This window comes from Manis pentadactyla, chromosome 2 (assembly GCF_030020395.1).
Source record: "Manis pentadactyla isolate mManPen7 chromosome 2, mManPen7.hap1, whole genome shotgun sequence".
Lineage (NCBI taxonomy): Eukaryota > Metazoa > Chordata > Mammalia > Pholidota > Manidae > Manis > Manis pentadactyla.
The window spans coordinates 89,268,512-89,286,938 of NC_080020.1; the positions used below are offsets into that span (position 1 = coordinate 89,268,512).

Sequence of the window (18,427 nt, forward strand, 5' to 3'; positions counted from 1 at the left end):
TTTGCACTACAATATCAGATGAATACTTGCAACAGGGACTGTATGGCCCACAAAATCTAAAATATTTACTATCTAGCCCTGTACAGAAAATATTTCCTAGCCTTGTTCTATATCCTTGCTAATTTTAAGTCTAATTCATCTGCTTTGGATTTTGAAAGTGTATAATTTTCTAATATTATTAAACTTCTATTTCCATAATCCCATAAGTATGAAAGATGCTTCTGTGACTATAGAAATATAAGTAATTTTTATATTTTCATTGTGAATTAACCTTTAGCTTTATAAAATCTTTATCTCTTTTTATTATTATGGCTTAAATTCTACTTTGTCAGATATTAGTATTTTGACCACTACTTTATTTTTATTTGCATGATATACTTTTGATATATATTTTATTTTCAGTTATTCTGAATCTCTTTCCTTGGAATATGTCTTATATATAGTGTAGAGTTAGATATTACTTTGTTCATCAATCAGAAAATAATGTTAATAGATCGATTAACCCCATTTTTGAAATGATCAATATTTTGGGTTCAAATCCACCATACTGTTTTATGTTACATAATACACTTAACACCCTTCCCTTTTTTGGTTATTTTCTATTTGGTCCCTAGCCGGAGCAATATTACCAGATAACCTCTTTTTTTTCTTTTCCCTGCATCTACTTCAGCATCCAATTTAAAATGATACTTACTCCCAAAATAACTGTGAAGTAATCAGTAAGTTTTTTATACTTTTCATATGTTTTCCTTATTCTCCCCTAATATTTTAATAGTTGCAGTATTCATCATTTTTAGAGCATGTAGCTATTACACATTTAGACTATGTAGCTCTTATATAACTGCTAATTGTTCTTATTGTATAGTTGACTCTTAACACAGGAGTTGGGGCACTGACCTGTAGCGCAATTGAAAATCTACATATAATTTCTGACTCCCTAAAAACTTAACTACTAAAAGCCTGTTGACCAGAAGCCTTACTGATAACATAACCACTTGATTAAAATATTTTATGCTATATGTATAGATATATGCATACACATATTAAATTATTACATACATATACAATTCTTAATAGTAGGCTAGAGAAAATATTTTTCCAAATTGTTGCAAATCTCCAAAAAACTGTCCAATATATTTATTGAAAAAAATCCTCATATAAATGGACTCTCATAGTTCAAACCCATATTGTTCAAGGGCCAACTGTACATGTAAATATATATTTAGTAAACATCACCAGTACTTACGTGAATTTTTGTTCACCCTATATATTGTTTCCTGAAGCTCATTCTCTAGTAAATTCCTCAGAAAAAAAATTCCCTAAGTTATTGTATGTTCATGCAACTTATGTTGTATACAAGTTTGTATGCAACTTTTCTATCAGAAAGTCATTTGGCTGGATATAAAGTGATGGGCTCACATTTCCTTTTATTGGCTATCTTCAGTATGTTACTCCACTGACTTCTAACATAAAACTTTACTATCAAGAAGATTGATGACATCAAATTTTTTCTTGATAAATGTCTTGGTCATTTGTCTTAGTTTTTAATATATTTTTCTTTTTTTTGAAATTTCAGTAACTTTACTATAATATGACTTACTTCTCTACTTCTCTGTGCACATTTTAAATGACATAATTCCATGCCACATTCCAAAGATATGTGGTTATCTCTTTCACTGCACAGTTTCATCTTGTTTTAATTTCAAAAACATTTTCTTGAATTATAGTTTTTATTATTTGTTCTTTTCCACTGTTTTGGTTTTCTTATTCAGGGATTCCTAATTACATTCATGTTGGATCTTCTTTGCCTATCTTTATCTTTCACTTTCTCTTGAATTCTTTTCTCCTCCTGCATTTTTTTCTTTCTGCTTACTGTTTATTTTTAGTTCCTATTAGCTGTATTCATTTATTCTCACATTTGTTTAATTTTAGTCTTCAATTCTGATTTTTTTGATAGCTAATTCTTTCCTGACTTCTATCACCTTATTTTCTGAGTCATTCTTGTTTTTGTTGTTCTTCATAATACCTATAACTTTCTTAATTTTTAGCTTATTTTGAGATATTAGGTTATCAGGATATACTTGTTATTTGTTTTATGGGCACATCTTTCTGGCTTCAATCTTCTGTAGGGACATTACTATGCTGCTATACTTTCTATATTTTTTCTCTTATAACTATTTTAATTGGAATCCAATTTCATTTTTCTTAACTTATACAAAGGATGGGTGGGTCATAATAGCTTTTCTAGCATCATGTATCTAGAACTCTGCCTTGCAGTTTTAGTAAAGTTAAAAGATACAGACTCTAAAAGGAAGGAGGAAGATGGCAAATAGAAGATTACTGTGATAACCTCCTCCCACATACACAATGAGGAAGCAACTACATCTAAACAGCTAACTGAAAACAGCTTGAAGATCACCAAACAGACTTTCTGCAACTGGCAAAACAAGAGAAAACTACATTGAGAAGGGTAAAGGGGCAGAGACACAATAGATCAGGATCCAAGCACTTCCCACATCCCAACCCACAAGTGAGAGGGATAGAGGAATGAAAAGGAGAGAAATGCTTGGAAAGTCAGGACACCTGTTCTTGGGGATCTTTTCAGGGAAAATAAGTCCCCATAGCATTGAACTTTGAAGATGAATGGGGCTGGAAACAAGGGAGGATTGTAGCACTGCGGGAAGCTTAGTCACCATTTAGGAAGACTGGGAGGCTCTGTGATCCCTCTGAGACCCAACACAAAGGCAGAAATTTGAAAGGAAATTTGCTAGCCTTGAGAAGAGTGCCAGAGGGGAGGAGTCCAGAGGAGAAAAGTTTGGTGGACACCAATTTTCAAGCCCTCCCTCAGCCCACCTGGCCAGATGCTTGTAGAAGGTAGCTCTGTAACTCTATATCTACCCTACTTGCTCAGGACTGACATTCCCCTGTAGAACTGCCCCACCAACATGTCTAACCTGGTGGTAGTTGGCCACTGCAGCCAGCCAGGCAGAGGGTGGCCCCACCTAGAGCACATCACAGAAGATCCAGGCATCATACTCTGAGCTGTAGCAGTAGGGACTGCCATTACACACAACCAGGCAAAGGGTGGACCCCACCCATAGCCCACCAAGAGCAGTTGCAGCTCAGCCACAACAGGGAACCACCCTCGAGCACCTAGCTCTGATGAGCAGAGGGTTTTACACTTCTGGGCACCACAGGATGCTTACTACATAAGGCCACTACATTCTAGAGCAGGAGACACATCAGATCTATCTAATACAGAGAAAAAAGCTCAAAGAGCAAGACAAAATGAGTAAGCAGAGGAATAAGTTCCAAGCAAATGTACAAAACAACGCACCAGAAAAAGTGCTAAATGAAACAGAGATAAGCAATCTACCTGATAAAGAATTTAAAATAATGGTCATAAAGATGATCACTGAACAGGGGAAAAGAATAGATGATCTCAGAGAGAATTTTAACAAAAATAAATAAAGAAAAAAGAAAAAAGAATGAATCAGAGCTGAAGAATACAATAACTGAAATGAAAAATACAATAGAGAGGAGGAGGTAGGGACAAAATGTGTCAGAGTAAGTAGGCAAGGCAGAAACCTCCTCCCCCATACACACCAAGGAAACCACTACAGCAAATCTGGCTAGTCCTAAAAACAACCTGAAAAAAGACCACCTACACCTGGTGAGAAAGAGAAGCCCTCACAGAGAAAGGTAAACTGGCAAAGTTTTCCAAACTCATTCTATGAGGCCACTATCACTCTAATATCAAATCAGACAAAGACACTATAAGAAAAGAAAATTATAGATCAATAATCCTGATTCACATAAATGCAGAAATCCTCTACAAAATATTATCAAACCACATTTTAAAATACATCAAAAGGATAATCCATCATGACCAAGATTTATTCCAGTGATGCCAGGATGGTACAATTTTCATAAATCAATGTGATATACCATGTTAACAAAAAACACATGATCATCTCAATGGATGCTGAAAAATCATTTGACAAAATTTAACATCCATCTATGATAAAAACTATCAATAAAATGGATATAGAGTGTACATATCTCAACATAATAAGGACTATGTATTACAAATCCACAGCTAACATCATACTTAATAGCAAAAAGACAAAAGCTTTTCCTCTAAGATCAGGAACAAGACAAGGATGTCCACTCTCACCACTTGTATTCAACATAGTACTGGAGGTCCTAGCCATGGCAATCATACAAGACAAAGAGATAAAAAGCAGCCAGATTGGTAAGGAAGAAGTTAAATTGTCACAATTTGAAGATGACATATTATACATAGAAAACCCTAGACTCCTTCGAAGGAGTCATGAAGTGGAACAAAAATCTTCTGCACAGTAAGAGACACCACCAGCAGAACAAAAAGGCAACCTACAGTATGGGAGAATATATTCATAAACAATTTATCTAATAGGGGTTAGCATCCAAAATATATAAAGAACTCATACAACTCAACACCAAAAAAGCAAATAACTTCATTTAAAAAATGGGCAGAGTATCTAAACAGACAGTTCTCCAAAGAAATACAGATGGCAAACAGACACATGAAAAGATGCTCCACATCACTAATCATCAGGGAAATACAAATCAAAAGCACAATGAGGTATCACCTCATACCAGCTAGTATGACCAAAAGAGAAGAAATAACAAGTGTTGGCAAGGTGTGAAGAAAAGGAAACCCTCCTACACTGTTGGTGGGAATGTAAATTGCTGCAGCCACCATGGAAAGCAGTATGGAGGTGCCTCAAAAAAACTAAAAATAGAAATACCATATGACCCAGTAATTCTACTTCTAGGAATTTACCTAAAGAAAACAAAGTCACTGATTCAAAAAGATATAAGCACTGCTATGTTTATTGCCACATTATTTACAATAGCCAAGATATGGAGGTAACCAAAGTGTCCATCCACAGAAGAATGGATAAAGAAGTGGTACATATACTCAATGGAAAAGAAAACATGTCATTTGTAACAACATGGATGGACCTAGAGGGTATTATGTTAAGTGCAATAAGTTAGGTGGAGGAAGACAAATACCATATGATTTCACTTATTTGTGGAATATAAAAACAAAACAAAATGAACAAAATAGACGTAGACTCGCAGACACTGAGAAGTGACTGGTTGTTACCATAGGGGAGGGGTTGTGGTGGATGGGCGGGGAGGGGAAAGAGGATAAAGGGACACAAAAGTTCTCAATCATAGTATGAGTTGGCTACAGGGATGGTAGTGCAGTATGAAAAATATAGCCAATGATTCTGTAACATCTTCCTATGTTGACACATAGTAATTTCAGTAGTGGGGGTGAGGATTTAATAATATGGGTAACTACTGAACCACTGTGTTGTATACCTGAAAGCAATATAAGATTATGTATCAACTATATTTCAATTAAAAGAAATAGAAGAAATGAACAGGAGACTAGAGGATGCACAAGGACCAATCAGTGAGCTGGAAGACAGGATAGTGGAAAGTAACCAAGCTAAGGAATAGAAAGAAAAAAGAATTTCTAAATGTTAAAGATGCCAAGAGAGCCCTGCAACAAATCCAAATGAAACAATATTCTTATTATAGGGATCCCACAAGGAGAAGAGACAGAGAAAGGAATAGCAAATCTCGTCAGAGAAGTAATAGCCAAAAACTTCCCAAACCTGGTGAAGGAAACAGACATCCAGGTCCTGGTAGCTCAGAGAGCTCCTAATGAGGTGAACCCAGAGAGGTTCCCACCAAGATACATAGTAATTAGAATGGCAAGTATTAAAAATAAAGAGAGAAGCTTAAAAACAGCAGGAGAAAGGCAGATACCTATAAGGAAAAACTTCAAGAGGCTCTCAGCAAAAATTTCAGGAGAAACTTTACAGTCCAGAGGGGAGTGGAATGAAATATTCAAAGTGATCAAAACCTATAACCAATATTTTCTACATGAAAACCAAGAAAAACAACAACAACAAAAACCTATAGCCAAAAATACTCTACCCATCAAGATTACCATTCAAACTGAAGCAGATTAAAGGTTTTCCAGTAAAGATGGTTAAAAGACTCATCACCACTAAACCAGTCTTGCAGGATATGTGAAAGGGAACTCTTTAGATTGAAATGTTTATAAATTTAAATGTTTATCATCAGTGAAAACATACCTACAGTAAAGGTAGTAGACCAACCACTTAAAAAGCAAGTATAAAGTTGCAAAGACAAAAGTAGTAGAATCAATTATATAATTTTAAGTCATGATACACAAAATAAAAATATGTAAATTATAACATTATATGCATAAAAAATGGAAGGGGGAATAATAATTACTAGTTTTTTAAAATTAAGCAACCATTGACCTAATATAGACTACTATATATATATGAAACCATATACAAACCTTATGATAAACAAAAACCACAAACCAAAGGCTTATAGATACATAAGAAATAAAGAGAAAGGAATTCAAACCTAACACTAATGAAAATCATCAAATCACAAGAGAAGAGAGCAAAAGAGGAAGAAAGGAACAGAAAAGAACTACAAAAACAATGCAAATCAATTAACACAATCATAGTAAGTACATACCTATCAATAATTATTTTAAATGTAAATGGACTAAACGCTCTACTCAAAAGACATAGGATGGCTGAATGCATAAAGATACAAGACTCATCTGTATATTGCTTACAAAAGACTCACTTCAGACCTGAAGACACATACAGACAAGAAGTAAAGGGACAGAAAAAGACATTCCACACAAATATAAGCAAGAAAAAAGCAGGATTAGCAATAATTATATCAGAAAAAAAAGAATTCAAAATAAAGAAAGTAACAAGAGACAAAGAAGGGTATTATGTAATGATAAAGGGATCAGTCTAACAATTGTAACTATCCATGTACCAAACACAGGAACACCTAAATATATGAAGCAAGTACTAACTGACCTAAAGGAAGAAATATAGGGTTTTTAATACCCCATTTACATCAATGAATAGGTCATCCAGACATAAAATCACTAAGGAAACAGCAGCACTGAATTACACATTAGATCACATGGATTTAATATATATGTACAGAACATCCCAACCGAAAGCAGGAATATACACATTCTTTTAAAATGCATATGGAACATTCTCCAGGATAGATCACATATTACTGCACAAAACAAATTTCACTAAATTTGAGAAGATTGAAATTGTACAAGATGTCTTTGGACCATAGTGGTACTAGAAATCAGTTACATAATAGTAATAAAAAAACTAGAAAAAACACAAACATATGGAGGCTAAATATGCTAAATAATTAATTGATCAATGAACAGATCAAAAAGGAAATAAAAAATACATGGAGATAAATCAAAACAGAAACACAATGGTTCAAAAATAGGATGCAACAAAAGCAGTTCTAAGATGGAAGTACATAACAATAAAGGTCTATCTCAAGAATCAATGATCTCCAATAACCATTCTAACTTTAGAACAAAAAGAACTAGAAAAAGAACAACAAAGTCCAAAGTTAGTACAAGCGGGAACATAATAAAGATCAGAAATAAATGAAATAAGACTAAGAAAACAATTTTTAATATACCAATGAAATCAAGACCTGGTTCTTTGAAAACACTTTAAAAAATAGACAAACCCTTAGCTAGACTTATTAAGAACACAGAGAGGACACAAATAAACAAAATCAGAAGTAAAAAAGAAGTTAGAACTGACATCGCAGAAATTCAAAGAATTATGAGAGAATTCTATGAAAAATTATGTCTCAATAAATTGGACAACTTAGAAAAAATGAATAAATTCCTGGAAACATACAATCTTCCAAGATTGGCCCAGGAAGAAACAGAAAATCTGAACAGATCAATTACTATTAATGAATTTGAACTGGTAATCAAAAGAACTCCAAAAAATGAAACTGCAGGACCAAATGGCTTTTTTTTTTTTCAGGACAGCTGAATTCTACCAAACATTTAAAGAAGAGCTCATACCTATCCTTCCTAAAGTATTCCAGAAAAACAGAAGGACTACTTCCAAACTCATTCTGAGGTCAGCTGTACTCTATACCAAAATCAGACAAAGACACTACAAAAAAAGATTGTAGACCAATATCCCTAATAAACATATATGCAACCACCTTCAACACAATATTAGCAAACCAAATTTTAAAATACATCAAAAGGATCACTCATCATGACCAAGTAGGATTCATTCTAAGGATGCAAGGATGGTTTAACATCCACAAATCAATCAGTGTGATTCACCCCATTACAAAATAAAGGCTAAAAATCATATGATCATTTCAATGGATGCCAAAAAGGCATTTGACAAAATTCAACATCCATTAATGATAACAACTTTCAACAAAGTGGGTGCAGTGGGGACATACCTCAACATACTAAAGGTATATGCAACAAACCAACAGCTAACATCATGCTCAATGGTAAAAGACTAAAAGCTTTTCATTTAAAATCAAGAACAAGATAAGGATACCTACTCTCACCACTTTTATTCAACATAGTCTTATTGAAGTCCTAGTACTTCCACAGCAATCAAACAAGAAAATAAAAGCATTCAAATTGGTAAGGAAAAAGCAAAACTGTCACTATAGCAGATGACATACTATAATATATAGAACACCCTAAAAACTCCACCCAAAATCTATTAGAATAAATGAAGTCACTAAAGTTGCAGGTTAAAAAATTAATATACAGAGATCTGTAGCATTTCTGTATACTAGCAACAAACTAACAGAAAGAGAATCAAGAAAACTGTTTAATTTACAACTGCATCAAAAAGAATAAAATTCCTAGGAATAAACCTAACCAAAGAGGTGAAAGACCATACTCTGAGAACTGTAAGACACGGATGAAAGGAATTAAAGAAAACATGTATAAATGGAAAGAAATTCCATGCTCATGGATAGGAAGAATTAATATTATCAAAATAGCTATCCTGACCAAAGCAGTTTATAGATTCAATGTAATCCTTACCAAAATACCAACAGCATTTTTCTCTGAAGTATAGCAAATAATCCTAAAATTTATATAGAACCAAAAAAGACCCTGAATTTCCAAAGCAATCTTAAGAAAGAACAAAGCTGGAGGTGTCACACTCCCTGATCAAGCTATAATACAAAACTACAGTGATTAAAACAGTATGGTACTGGCACAGGAAAAGAGGTAATGTATCAATGGACTAGAATAGAGAGGCCAGAATAAACCCAGGAATATATGGTCTATTAATATATGATAAAGGAGATAATAATATACAATGGGAAAAAGGACAGTCTCTTCAATAAATGGTGCTGGGAAAACTGGGCAGCTATATACAAGAGAATGAAACTGGATCACCATCTTACACTACACAAAAGTAAACTCTAAATGGATTAAAGACATAAATATATGACATGAAACCATAAAACTCTTAGAAGAAAACATAGGTAGGAATCTCTTTAACATCAGCATTAGTAATTTTTTTCTGGGTAGGGAAACAGAAGCAAAAATAAACAAGTGGGACTAATTAAGGTTTGCACAGCAAGGGAAACATCAACAAAATGAAAAGGCAACCTACTCTATGGGAGAATATATTTGCAAATGAATATCTGCTAAGTGGCTAATATCCAAAATATATAGGAAACTCATAAAATTCCACACCAAGAAAATAATCCAATTAAATAATGAGCAGAGGAAATGAACAGACATTTTTCCTAAGAATTACAGAGGGTCAAGAAGCACATGAAAAGATGCTTAACATCACTGATCTTTAGGGAAATTGCAAACCAAAACTAAAATGAGACATCACCTCACACCAGTCAGAATGGCTAATATCAACAAGACAAGAAAATAGCAAGTGTTGACAAGGATGTGTAGAAAAAGGAACCCTCCTACATTGTTGGGAGTGTAGATTGGTCCAGCCTCTGAGGAAGGCAGCATGGAAGTTCCTCAAAAGACTAAAAATATAAATACCATATGACTCAGCAATTCCACTTCTGAGAGTTTACCTGAAAAAAACAAAATCACTGATTCAAAAAGATGTATGTACCCCTATGTTTGCTGTGTTATTTACAATAGCCACAATAGGGAAGCAACCAAAGAGTCCATCAATAGAAGAATGGATAGATAAGATGTAGTACATATATGCAAGGGATTATTACTCAGTCATGAAAAAGAAAGAAATCTTGTCATTTGTAACATCTTGGATGCACCTAAAGGGAATTATGCTAAGTGAAATAAGCCAGGCAGAAAAAGACAAATACCATGATTTCACTTATATGTGGAATCTAAAAAACAAACAAACAAACAAATGAATAAAACAGAAATAGACTCATAGACACAGAAAAAATACTGGTGGTTGCCATGGGGGAGGCAAATGCTGAGAGTGAAATAGGTGAGGGGAATAGAGGCACAACATCCTAATTATGCTATAAATTAATCAGGCAATGAAAGTACAGCATAGTGAATATAGTCAACAGTATTTCAATATCATTGTGTATTAACAGATAATAACACTTACTGTAATAAACTATTAATAATGTAAATACTTGTCAGATCACTATGTGTATACCTACAACCAATATAATATTGCATATCTACTATGTTTCAATAAAAAGGTCTTTTATAGATTTCAAAAAAATCTCATATAGCTCCTTACATTCTGAATACCTCTTGGCTCTGTTTCCCTCCTCAACTTTTATATAAACCCTCTCTCTCTGCTCCTACCATCACTGTTCTTATATTATACTCCTGCTGGTTTCTCAAAGGTTTGTGTTTAGTTTCTAGAGTTAGTAGTGCTATGCTAGTTCTTTCAGACTGTGCCATGTTCTTTTCACTCATCCTCAAATTGGTGTGTGCAAAAACATTTTCCAATTTCACCTGCTGTTCTCAAATTGGCCTGTGTATTTTACAATAAGTACCTGTAGACTATTTTAAAATACTCATGTTTTTGTTTCTTTTTGCTTGTCCCTCACAGATTATACAATGTCATGATTCGTCATTACCTCCTCTAATTTGTGGTTTTAGGAATACCTAGACTCCTAGTTTTACCATAGATAGTGTCCTTTTTTTCCCAAAGTGACATCCTAGTGGCTTGCCTGCATTTATAGAGAGACTCAGGAAAATTCAGAAATTACCCGACTTCCATCATTTCCCCAAAATCCTCATCTAACTTTTCAAAGTGATCTTCAAAAGGCTTGTCTATACCCACAACGACAAACGCTTGCAGTTATGACCTTTATAACTCTCCCTCCCTCAGACATTATTACTAAATCTGCATTACATTTTTTCCTCCTTTAGAAAAAAAATCTGTCAGGTAACCTCTATAGAAATAGGTTCTAAGGACACAACTTCTGCTTATAAATGTGTTTTTAAATTATTACTACCAACTGTTTGGTCCCTGTATCTTGGACTAAAATCCTCCCAAAGCCAACTCATAAACTTACCATTCTGGTTTTCACTTTTTCTTAATTTTTGGCTCTTACAGACTTTTTCCCAGTTATAATTTGAAATTGTTTTTTAAAATACACACTTTATCCTGAATTTTTATATTTGTAATTGAGACAGGGACCTTGGGTGTAGTCAGAGTAGAGTGAGGGCCTCCAGAAAAACCAAGGCAGGATATTTATAGTCAAAGCAATGTAACAATGTAAAGAAGTCCCTATCGAAACTCTGTGTTAAGCATTATGCAAAGTCAAGGTCACACTAATTCTCTAGGGTAAAGATACCAGACTAGGAATATAGACTTTTTCAGTGAGATCAGTTAAAGATCAAAAGGCCAGAGCAACTTGGCCTGGAATGTTTGAGTGTTCTGCAAATAAAGAAGGCTATCTCAGCATAACCCGTGACTTCACTGTAAACAGCCCTAGCAAACAGACAACAACCCAGCCCACATTAGGGGCAGGGCAGGTGGTACAAGTCCATACCCTAAATCCTCAGTTCCACCAAATCCTCAACCGCCTATAAATCCCCTAGACAATGCAGCACCCTGGGCTCTCTTGTCCCCTCCTGGTGTGAGCCAGGACTTTTGTCCTTTCCCTGTATCTCTAAATAAAAGCCTCTCCCTGGCTCTCCTACCGTGAGTGTTTGCTAAGTTAATTCTTTGACTCTGCAAATAAGAACCCTGGCATCATAATGACCAGGGATCCTCAGAAATGCATTCTCTAATGTTGCTGGAACCATAGGACCAACTTTGGTGGTTGGCTTTTTAAGCATAATTTAAAAAGAAAACATGAGCCTACAATTTTGATGAAAATGCGTTTTTCATTGTCTTCCCGTGATATTAAAATAATCTCACATTTTAGAACTTTCTTTTTATCTTGAATTTGAGACCAGCTTTAGGAAAATGGTGGGACGAAGCAGAGGGGAAACTTTTCCCTTAGTATCAAGCCTACAGATGTAGAATCAAAGCTTGTATCTTTAAGACAACTTCCATTAATATTATATTGTTTAATATAGTCTTCTCTTTTTTCTCCCATATCTAATGGATAGAAAAGAACTAAATGTTACTCATTGACAGCCAATTAAGAGGCTTTTGTGTAAAAACTCCTCAGGCAATCTAGACAAGGAGCCTTGAAATATATCTTTTGATGTAGTTTCAAAGGGCATTGGAAGCCTACTTAAAAACTAAATGTATATAATTTAAAACTTTCATTCCATATATCATTCTTGACATGTTTTTTTCACATTAACAACCCAGAGCTCTAGTTCATGCAAATCTTGCTGATGATTCTAATTTAGACATTCAAAAAATCATTATAAAGAAATACAATCTTTAATATCCAATTTTGTTCAAGTAGAACTGTAACTCTGGGGGGAAAATCTGTCTCCCAGCCCAGGACAAATTACCTTTGAAACCAAAATCAGTCAAAGGGAGAAATAAAGTGGGAAAAACCTGTTTATTGTTTACAAGCAGTTGTCCACTTCTGCTCACCTGGGTCTCTCACCACCTGGCTGCAAAAAGGGATGCCACCCAACCTCTCCATTCCGGAAAAACCCTCACTTCCCCTTGTAATCACCGATTGATATGGAGATGACTACTTATCTCTACCCCTTAGAAACACCTATTGATATGGAGATACAGTAAGGTCAGGTGAGAAATTCTGGAAACACTGCAATTTTATACTACAAGATCAATACATAAACCACATTAATAAGAGAAATATAAATATCCCATATTAATAGGTGATGCAAACAAGAAAAAGTGGACATTTAAATTTTTCTATATCATCTTATTTTTACAAACCACCCCCAATTTCTCTAATGAAGTTTCACATTTGAAATGACTGCTAATTGCTTTACTAACATGACTTCATTAAATTTTCCCACGCCTTTCCTTTGACACAAAATTTATACATTAAATGGAGGATTTGAGTTACATGTTCTCATTGACAATAGCATAAAGGGTATGATTATAACTGACACGGCAAGCTCCTGGATACTACCTCAGCCAATCAGGACCCAGATCCTATTTGAGCCAATCAGGACCCGGATCCTAATTGAGCCAATCGGTACCCGGATCCTATTTGAGCCAATCGGGACCCGGATCCTATTTTCAGCCAATCGGAGCTTGGTCTCTCTCTCCCCTCCAGTTAGCAAGTATACCCAACTCCCCTAGAACCTGCCAACTGACCAGAGCCAGGACCTATCACCCCACCAACTACCCCCAAGCCTAGCCAATCAGCCAGAGCCACGACCCTCACCCCACAAACCACCCTAGAGACCCATAAAACCTTTGTGTTTCCTGAAACTCACTCTCTCTCTGGCACCTGGCCACTGCGTTGGCGTGGGTGTGAGATTGAGCTCGAGCTGGCTCGAATAAAGGCTCTTTGCTTTTGCATCAGTGTTGGCTCCCTGGTGGTCTCCTGGGATTTGTGACTTTGGGCATAACATTTTGGGGGCTCATCCGGGATCCCAGAGACCCCCAGGACTCCTGACCCGGAGGGCCCAGTGCCAGCTGGTGAGTGCACTCAGTTATCTGTCTGTCCTTGTCTACCTGTGTCCCACTCTGTCTTTATCTGTGTCTCACTGTTTTTGTTGGCAAACAAGCCTGTATAAGCCTGTAGGAGCTCCAGTCTGTATCTGGGTTGGCATTGACTTAGGTGGACGCTCTGGCGGGTCACCAACCAGGGGTCTTGAGAGATGTCCCTTGCCCCTGTCTGGAGGATGAGGTCCTCATCTGTGAGGAAAGTGAGCTGCCGCTGCAGTCCGACAGGCCCTCAACTTACTTTCAGTTTTGCCTCCACGACCACGGCAAATTCTTCTCTGTAGGCGCCTGTTTGTTGGCTATTGTGTTTATCTTAGTCTTGTTGTTGACGGAAGAAATGGGACCGATGCAGACGACTCCTTTATCTCTCATGACAGACCATTTTTCAGATGTTAGGGAGAGAGCTCACAATTTGAGCACAGATGTTAGGAAGGGAAAATTTCATGTTTTCTGCACCTCTGAGTGGCCGTCCTTTAATGTTGGATGGCCGCCGGAGGGAACTTTTAATCTAACCACTCTTTTACAGGTGAAAGGTGTCATCTTCAGGAAAGGAGCCCAGGGCCATCCAGACCAAATTCCCTACATCTTAGTCTGGCAGGACCTAATTGAAAACCCTCCCTCATGGCTTAAACCTTTCCTTCCATCCAGGGCAGACCCCACACCCAAAGTCTTGGCCCTACAAGGTCCGGTCCCAAAGTCTCAGAGAGACTCAGGACCTAAAGAAACCAAACCATCCCTCTACCCAGTCCTGCAGGACACCAGCTCAGAGGAGTTGATCTTTCCACCACCCTATCAACCCCTCCCAACTGCCCCGCCGGCGGAGACAGCAGAACCAGATGGAGGGGAACCAGTTCCGTAAGAACCAGTTCCTGTTCCTGAAGGAGGAGTGCCTGCACATGGACCTGTGGCAGGGATGCAGGGCTGGGTCCATCGAGCGGCCCTCAGTCAGGGACCCGCTGACTCAACTGTCCTTCCCCTGTGCGCCACAGGGCCCCCTGATGAAACAGGAGAACAGCCAATGCACTATTGGCCATTCTCCACTAGCGACCTCTATAACTGGAGAACTCAGAATGCTAAGTTCTCAGAAAACCCCAAAGATCTTATTAACCTCTTAGACACTGTTCTTTTTACCCATCATCCCACTTGGGATGATTGTCAACAGCTCTTACAGGCTCTTTTTACCACTGAAGAGAGAGAAAGAATCCAGGTAGAAGCCTGGAAGTCAGTTCTGGGTGACAATAGACAGCCCACCCAGAACCCGGACCTCATAAATGCTGCCTTTCCCCTCTCTCATCCAAAATGGGACTACAACTCAGCAGAAGGTAAGGAGAGACTCCAGGTCTATCGCCAGACTCTGTTGGCAGATCTCAGGGTGGCTGCACGAAAGCCCACCAATTTGGCTAAGGTATATAATGTTCAACAAGGCAGGGACGAAAGCCTAGCGGCATTTCTAGAGAGGATCATGGAGGCCTTTAGACAGCACACCCCCATGGATCCTGAAGTTCCAGAGAATAGAGCCGCTATAGTTATGGCTTTCGTCAACCAAGCTGCTCCAGACATAAAGAAAAAATTACAGAGAGTAGAGAGATTAGGAGAAAGGAGCCTGCAGGACCTGGTAGTGGTGGCAGAAAGAGTTTTTAATAATTGAGAGAGCCCGGAAGAACTACAGATGAGAATAAGTGACTGCCAAACTCAAAACTTGGCCAAAATACTGCTGGCTACAACTGCAGATAGCCCTCAGGAGCGACAGAGACACCTTAAGAAACTGGCCACGGGACAAGGTAAGGAAGACCTCACATGAGGGAACTGACCCAAGTTAAATAAGAACCAGTGTGCATATTGCAAAGAGGAAGGCCACTGGGTCAAAGACTGTCCCAACAAAAGACCCAAAAAGGCCCCCATTACTATCCTAAGTACTGAAGGCAATGATGACTATGGGTGACGGGGTTTGACACCCCTCCCCAAGCCCAGGGTAACCCTAAAAGTGGAGGGGCAACCTATAGAATTCCTTGTGGACACTGGAGCTCAGCACTCCATCCTATTACAACCCCAGGGAAAATTGGCAGATAAAACCTCATGGGTACAGGGAGCTACTGGGATGAAACAATATTCATGGACTACCCGAAGGACAGTGGACCTCAGCGTGGGCCGGGTATCCCACTCGTTCATGGTCATCCCAGAATGCCTCTACCCCTTATTAGGCCGAGACTTGCTCACCAAGGTGGGAGCACAAATCAGCTTCCACCCAGAAGGGACAAAAATTCTGAATAAAGAAGGACATCCAATACAGGTACTCACTATAAGCCTCGAAGATGAGTACCACCTGCACCAGACACCCTTATCACCAATGTATGACTTAGAATATTGGTTACAGACATTTCCCCAAGCCTGGGCTGAGACAGGGGGAGTGGGATTAGCTGGACATAGACCGGAAATATTTATAGAACTAAAATTGGGCGTGGATCCAGTCAGGGTCTGGCAATACCCGATGCCACTCGAAGCAAGAGCTGGAATCACTCCACACTTTAGAAGGTTACTCGAGTTAAGCATACTGAGACCTTGCCAGTCAGCATGGAATACCCCCCTATTACCAGTCTGAAAGCCAAGTTCAACTGACTATCAACCAGTCCAAGACTTGCGGGAGGTAAACAAGTGGGTGATGGATGTACACCCAACAGTCCCAAATCCATACACCCTCCTCAGCTAATTGCGTCCTACCCGAACCTGGTATACAGTCCTAGATTTAAAAGATGCATTTTTCAGCTTGCCCCTAGCACCTAAAAGCCAGAATATCTTTGCCTTTGAGTGGACAGACCTGGAAAAAGGAATTAGCAGCCAGCTCATCTGGACCAGGCTCCCCCAAGGATTCAAGAACTCACCCACCATCTTCAATGAGGCCCTACATGAAGATCTGAGTGAGTTCCGATCCAAACACCCAGAATTAACTCTTTTACAGTACGTAGATGATATCCTGGTATCCACTGAAGACCAGGAGAGGTGCCTGCAAGGCACCAAGGACCTGCTTTCTACACTAGGAGCCTTGGGTTACCGAGCCTCGACCAAAAAGGCCCAAATCTGCAAGACAGAGGTAAGCTACTTAGGCTATAAATTAAAAGGGGGACAGAGATGGCTCATGGAAGCAAGAAAAGAGACTGTCTTAAGAATAGCATGCCCACAAAATGTCCACCAAATGCGTGAATTCCTAGGATCCGCAGGATACTGCTGATTGTGGATCCCAGGTTTTGCAGAAATAGCTAGACCCCTTTATGAAGCCACCAAAGAAAAACAGGAGTTTACATGGACAGAGACTATAGAGAACTCATTCACTAGACTGAAGCAGGCCTTACTCTCTGCACCTGCACTGGGGCTCCCTGATTTAACCAAACCCTTTTACCTATATATAGATGAAAGTAAAGGAGTAGCTAAAGGGGTGCTGATACAGTACATTGGCCCTTGGAAAAGGCCCATAGCTTATTTCTCCAAGCAACTAGACACTGTCGCTGCTGGATGGCCCCCCTGTCTGCGAATCATTGCTGCGGTGGCTACCATGGTCAGAGATGCAGACAAACTAACACTAGGACAAGAATTAAATGTCACTACCCCACATGCAATCAAAGGGGTGCTCAAACAGCCACCAGACAGATGGATAAGTAATGCCCGACTAACTCATTACCAAGGACTGCTTTTAAATCCTGCTAGAATTCTGTTCCAGACACCTGCTTCACTGAATCCAGACACCCTCCTCCCTGACCCGGACTGGGAGGCACCACTCCATGACTGTGGAGAAATCATGGCTCATGTTCACGGAGTCAGAACCGACCTGCGAGATCAGCCACTGGCAGAAGCAGATGCCACATGGTACACCGATGGAAGCAGCTTCATGCAAAATGGAGTAAGGTATGCAGGGGCAGCTGTGACAACCGAGACAGAAGCTGTCTGGGCTGCGCCACTGGCTCCAGGGACTTCAGCCCAGTGGGCAGAGCTGATCACGCTGACTAAAGCATTGACTATGGCCAAAGGCAAATGCCTTAATGTCTATGTGGACAGTAGGTATGCATTTGTCACTGTCCACATACATGGAGCCATCTATAGAGAGAGGGGGCTGTTAACTGCAGAGGGAAAAACCATCAAAAATAAAGAAATTCTTGGCCTCCTACGGGCCCTTTGACTACCCAAAGCACTGGCTATAATTCATTGCCGGGGCCATCAAAAATCTGACACCCCGATTGCCAAAGGAAACAGATTAGCAGACCAATGTGCCAGACAGGCAGCCCTTTCAGTGGACCATGTCCTAGTGACCACATTGCCAGACCCAGGGGCCCCTAACCTTCCAGACACTCCCTCCTACACTGATGAAGACACAAAATGGATCAAGCAGCTACCCATGACCAACTACCTAAATGGGTGGTGGAGAGCTGCCGACTGCATCATTCTACCAGAAGAGTTAGGATGTT

General features: G+C 38.6%; 1 protein-coding gene across 1 annotated transcript; it reads left to right on the forward strand.

Annotated features, from left to right (window-relative positions):
• The first annotated feature begins 15,642 nt into the window (after positions 1-15,642).
• Positions 15,643-18,141, forward strand: LOC130682659 (uncharacterized). The gene is made up of 3 exons (XM_057497508.1): positions 15,643-15,754; positions 16,709-17,061; positions 17,686-18,141. Exons 1-3 carry the CDS (start codon positions 15,643-15,645, stop codon positions 18,139-18,141), a joined length of 921 nt encoding a protein of 306 aa, XP_057353491.1.
• Positions 18,142-18,427: the final 286 nt, after the last annotated feature.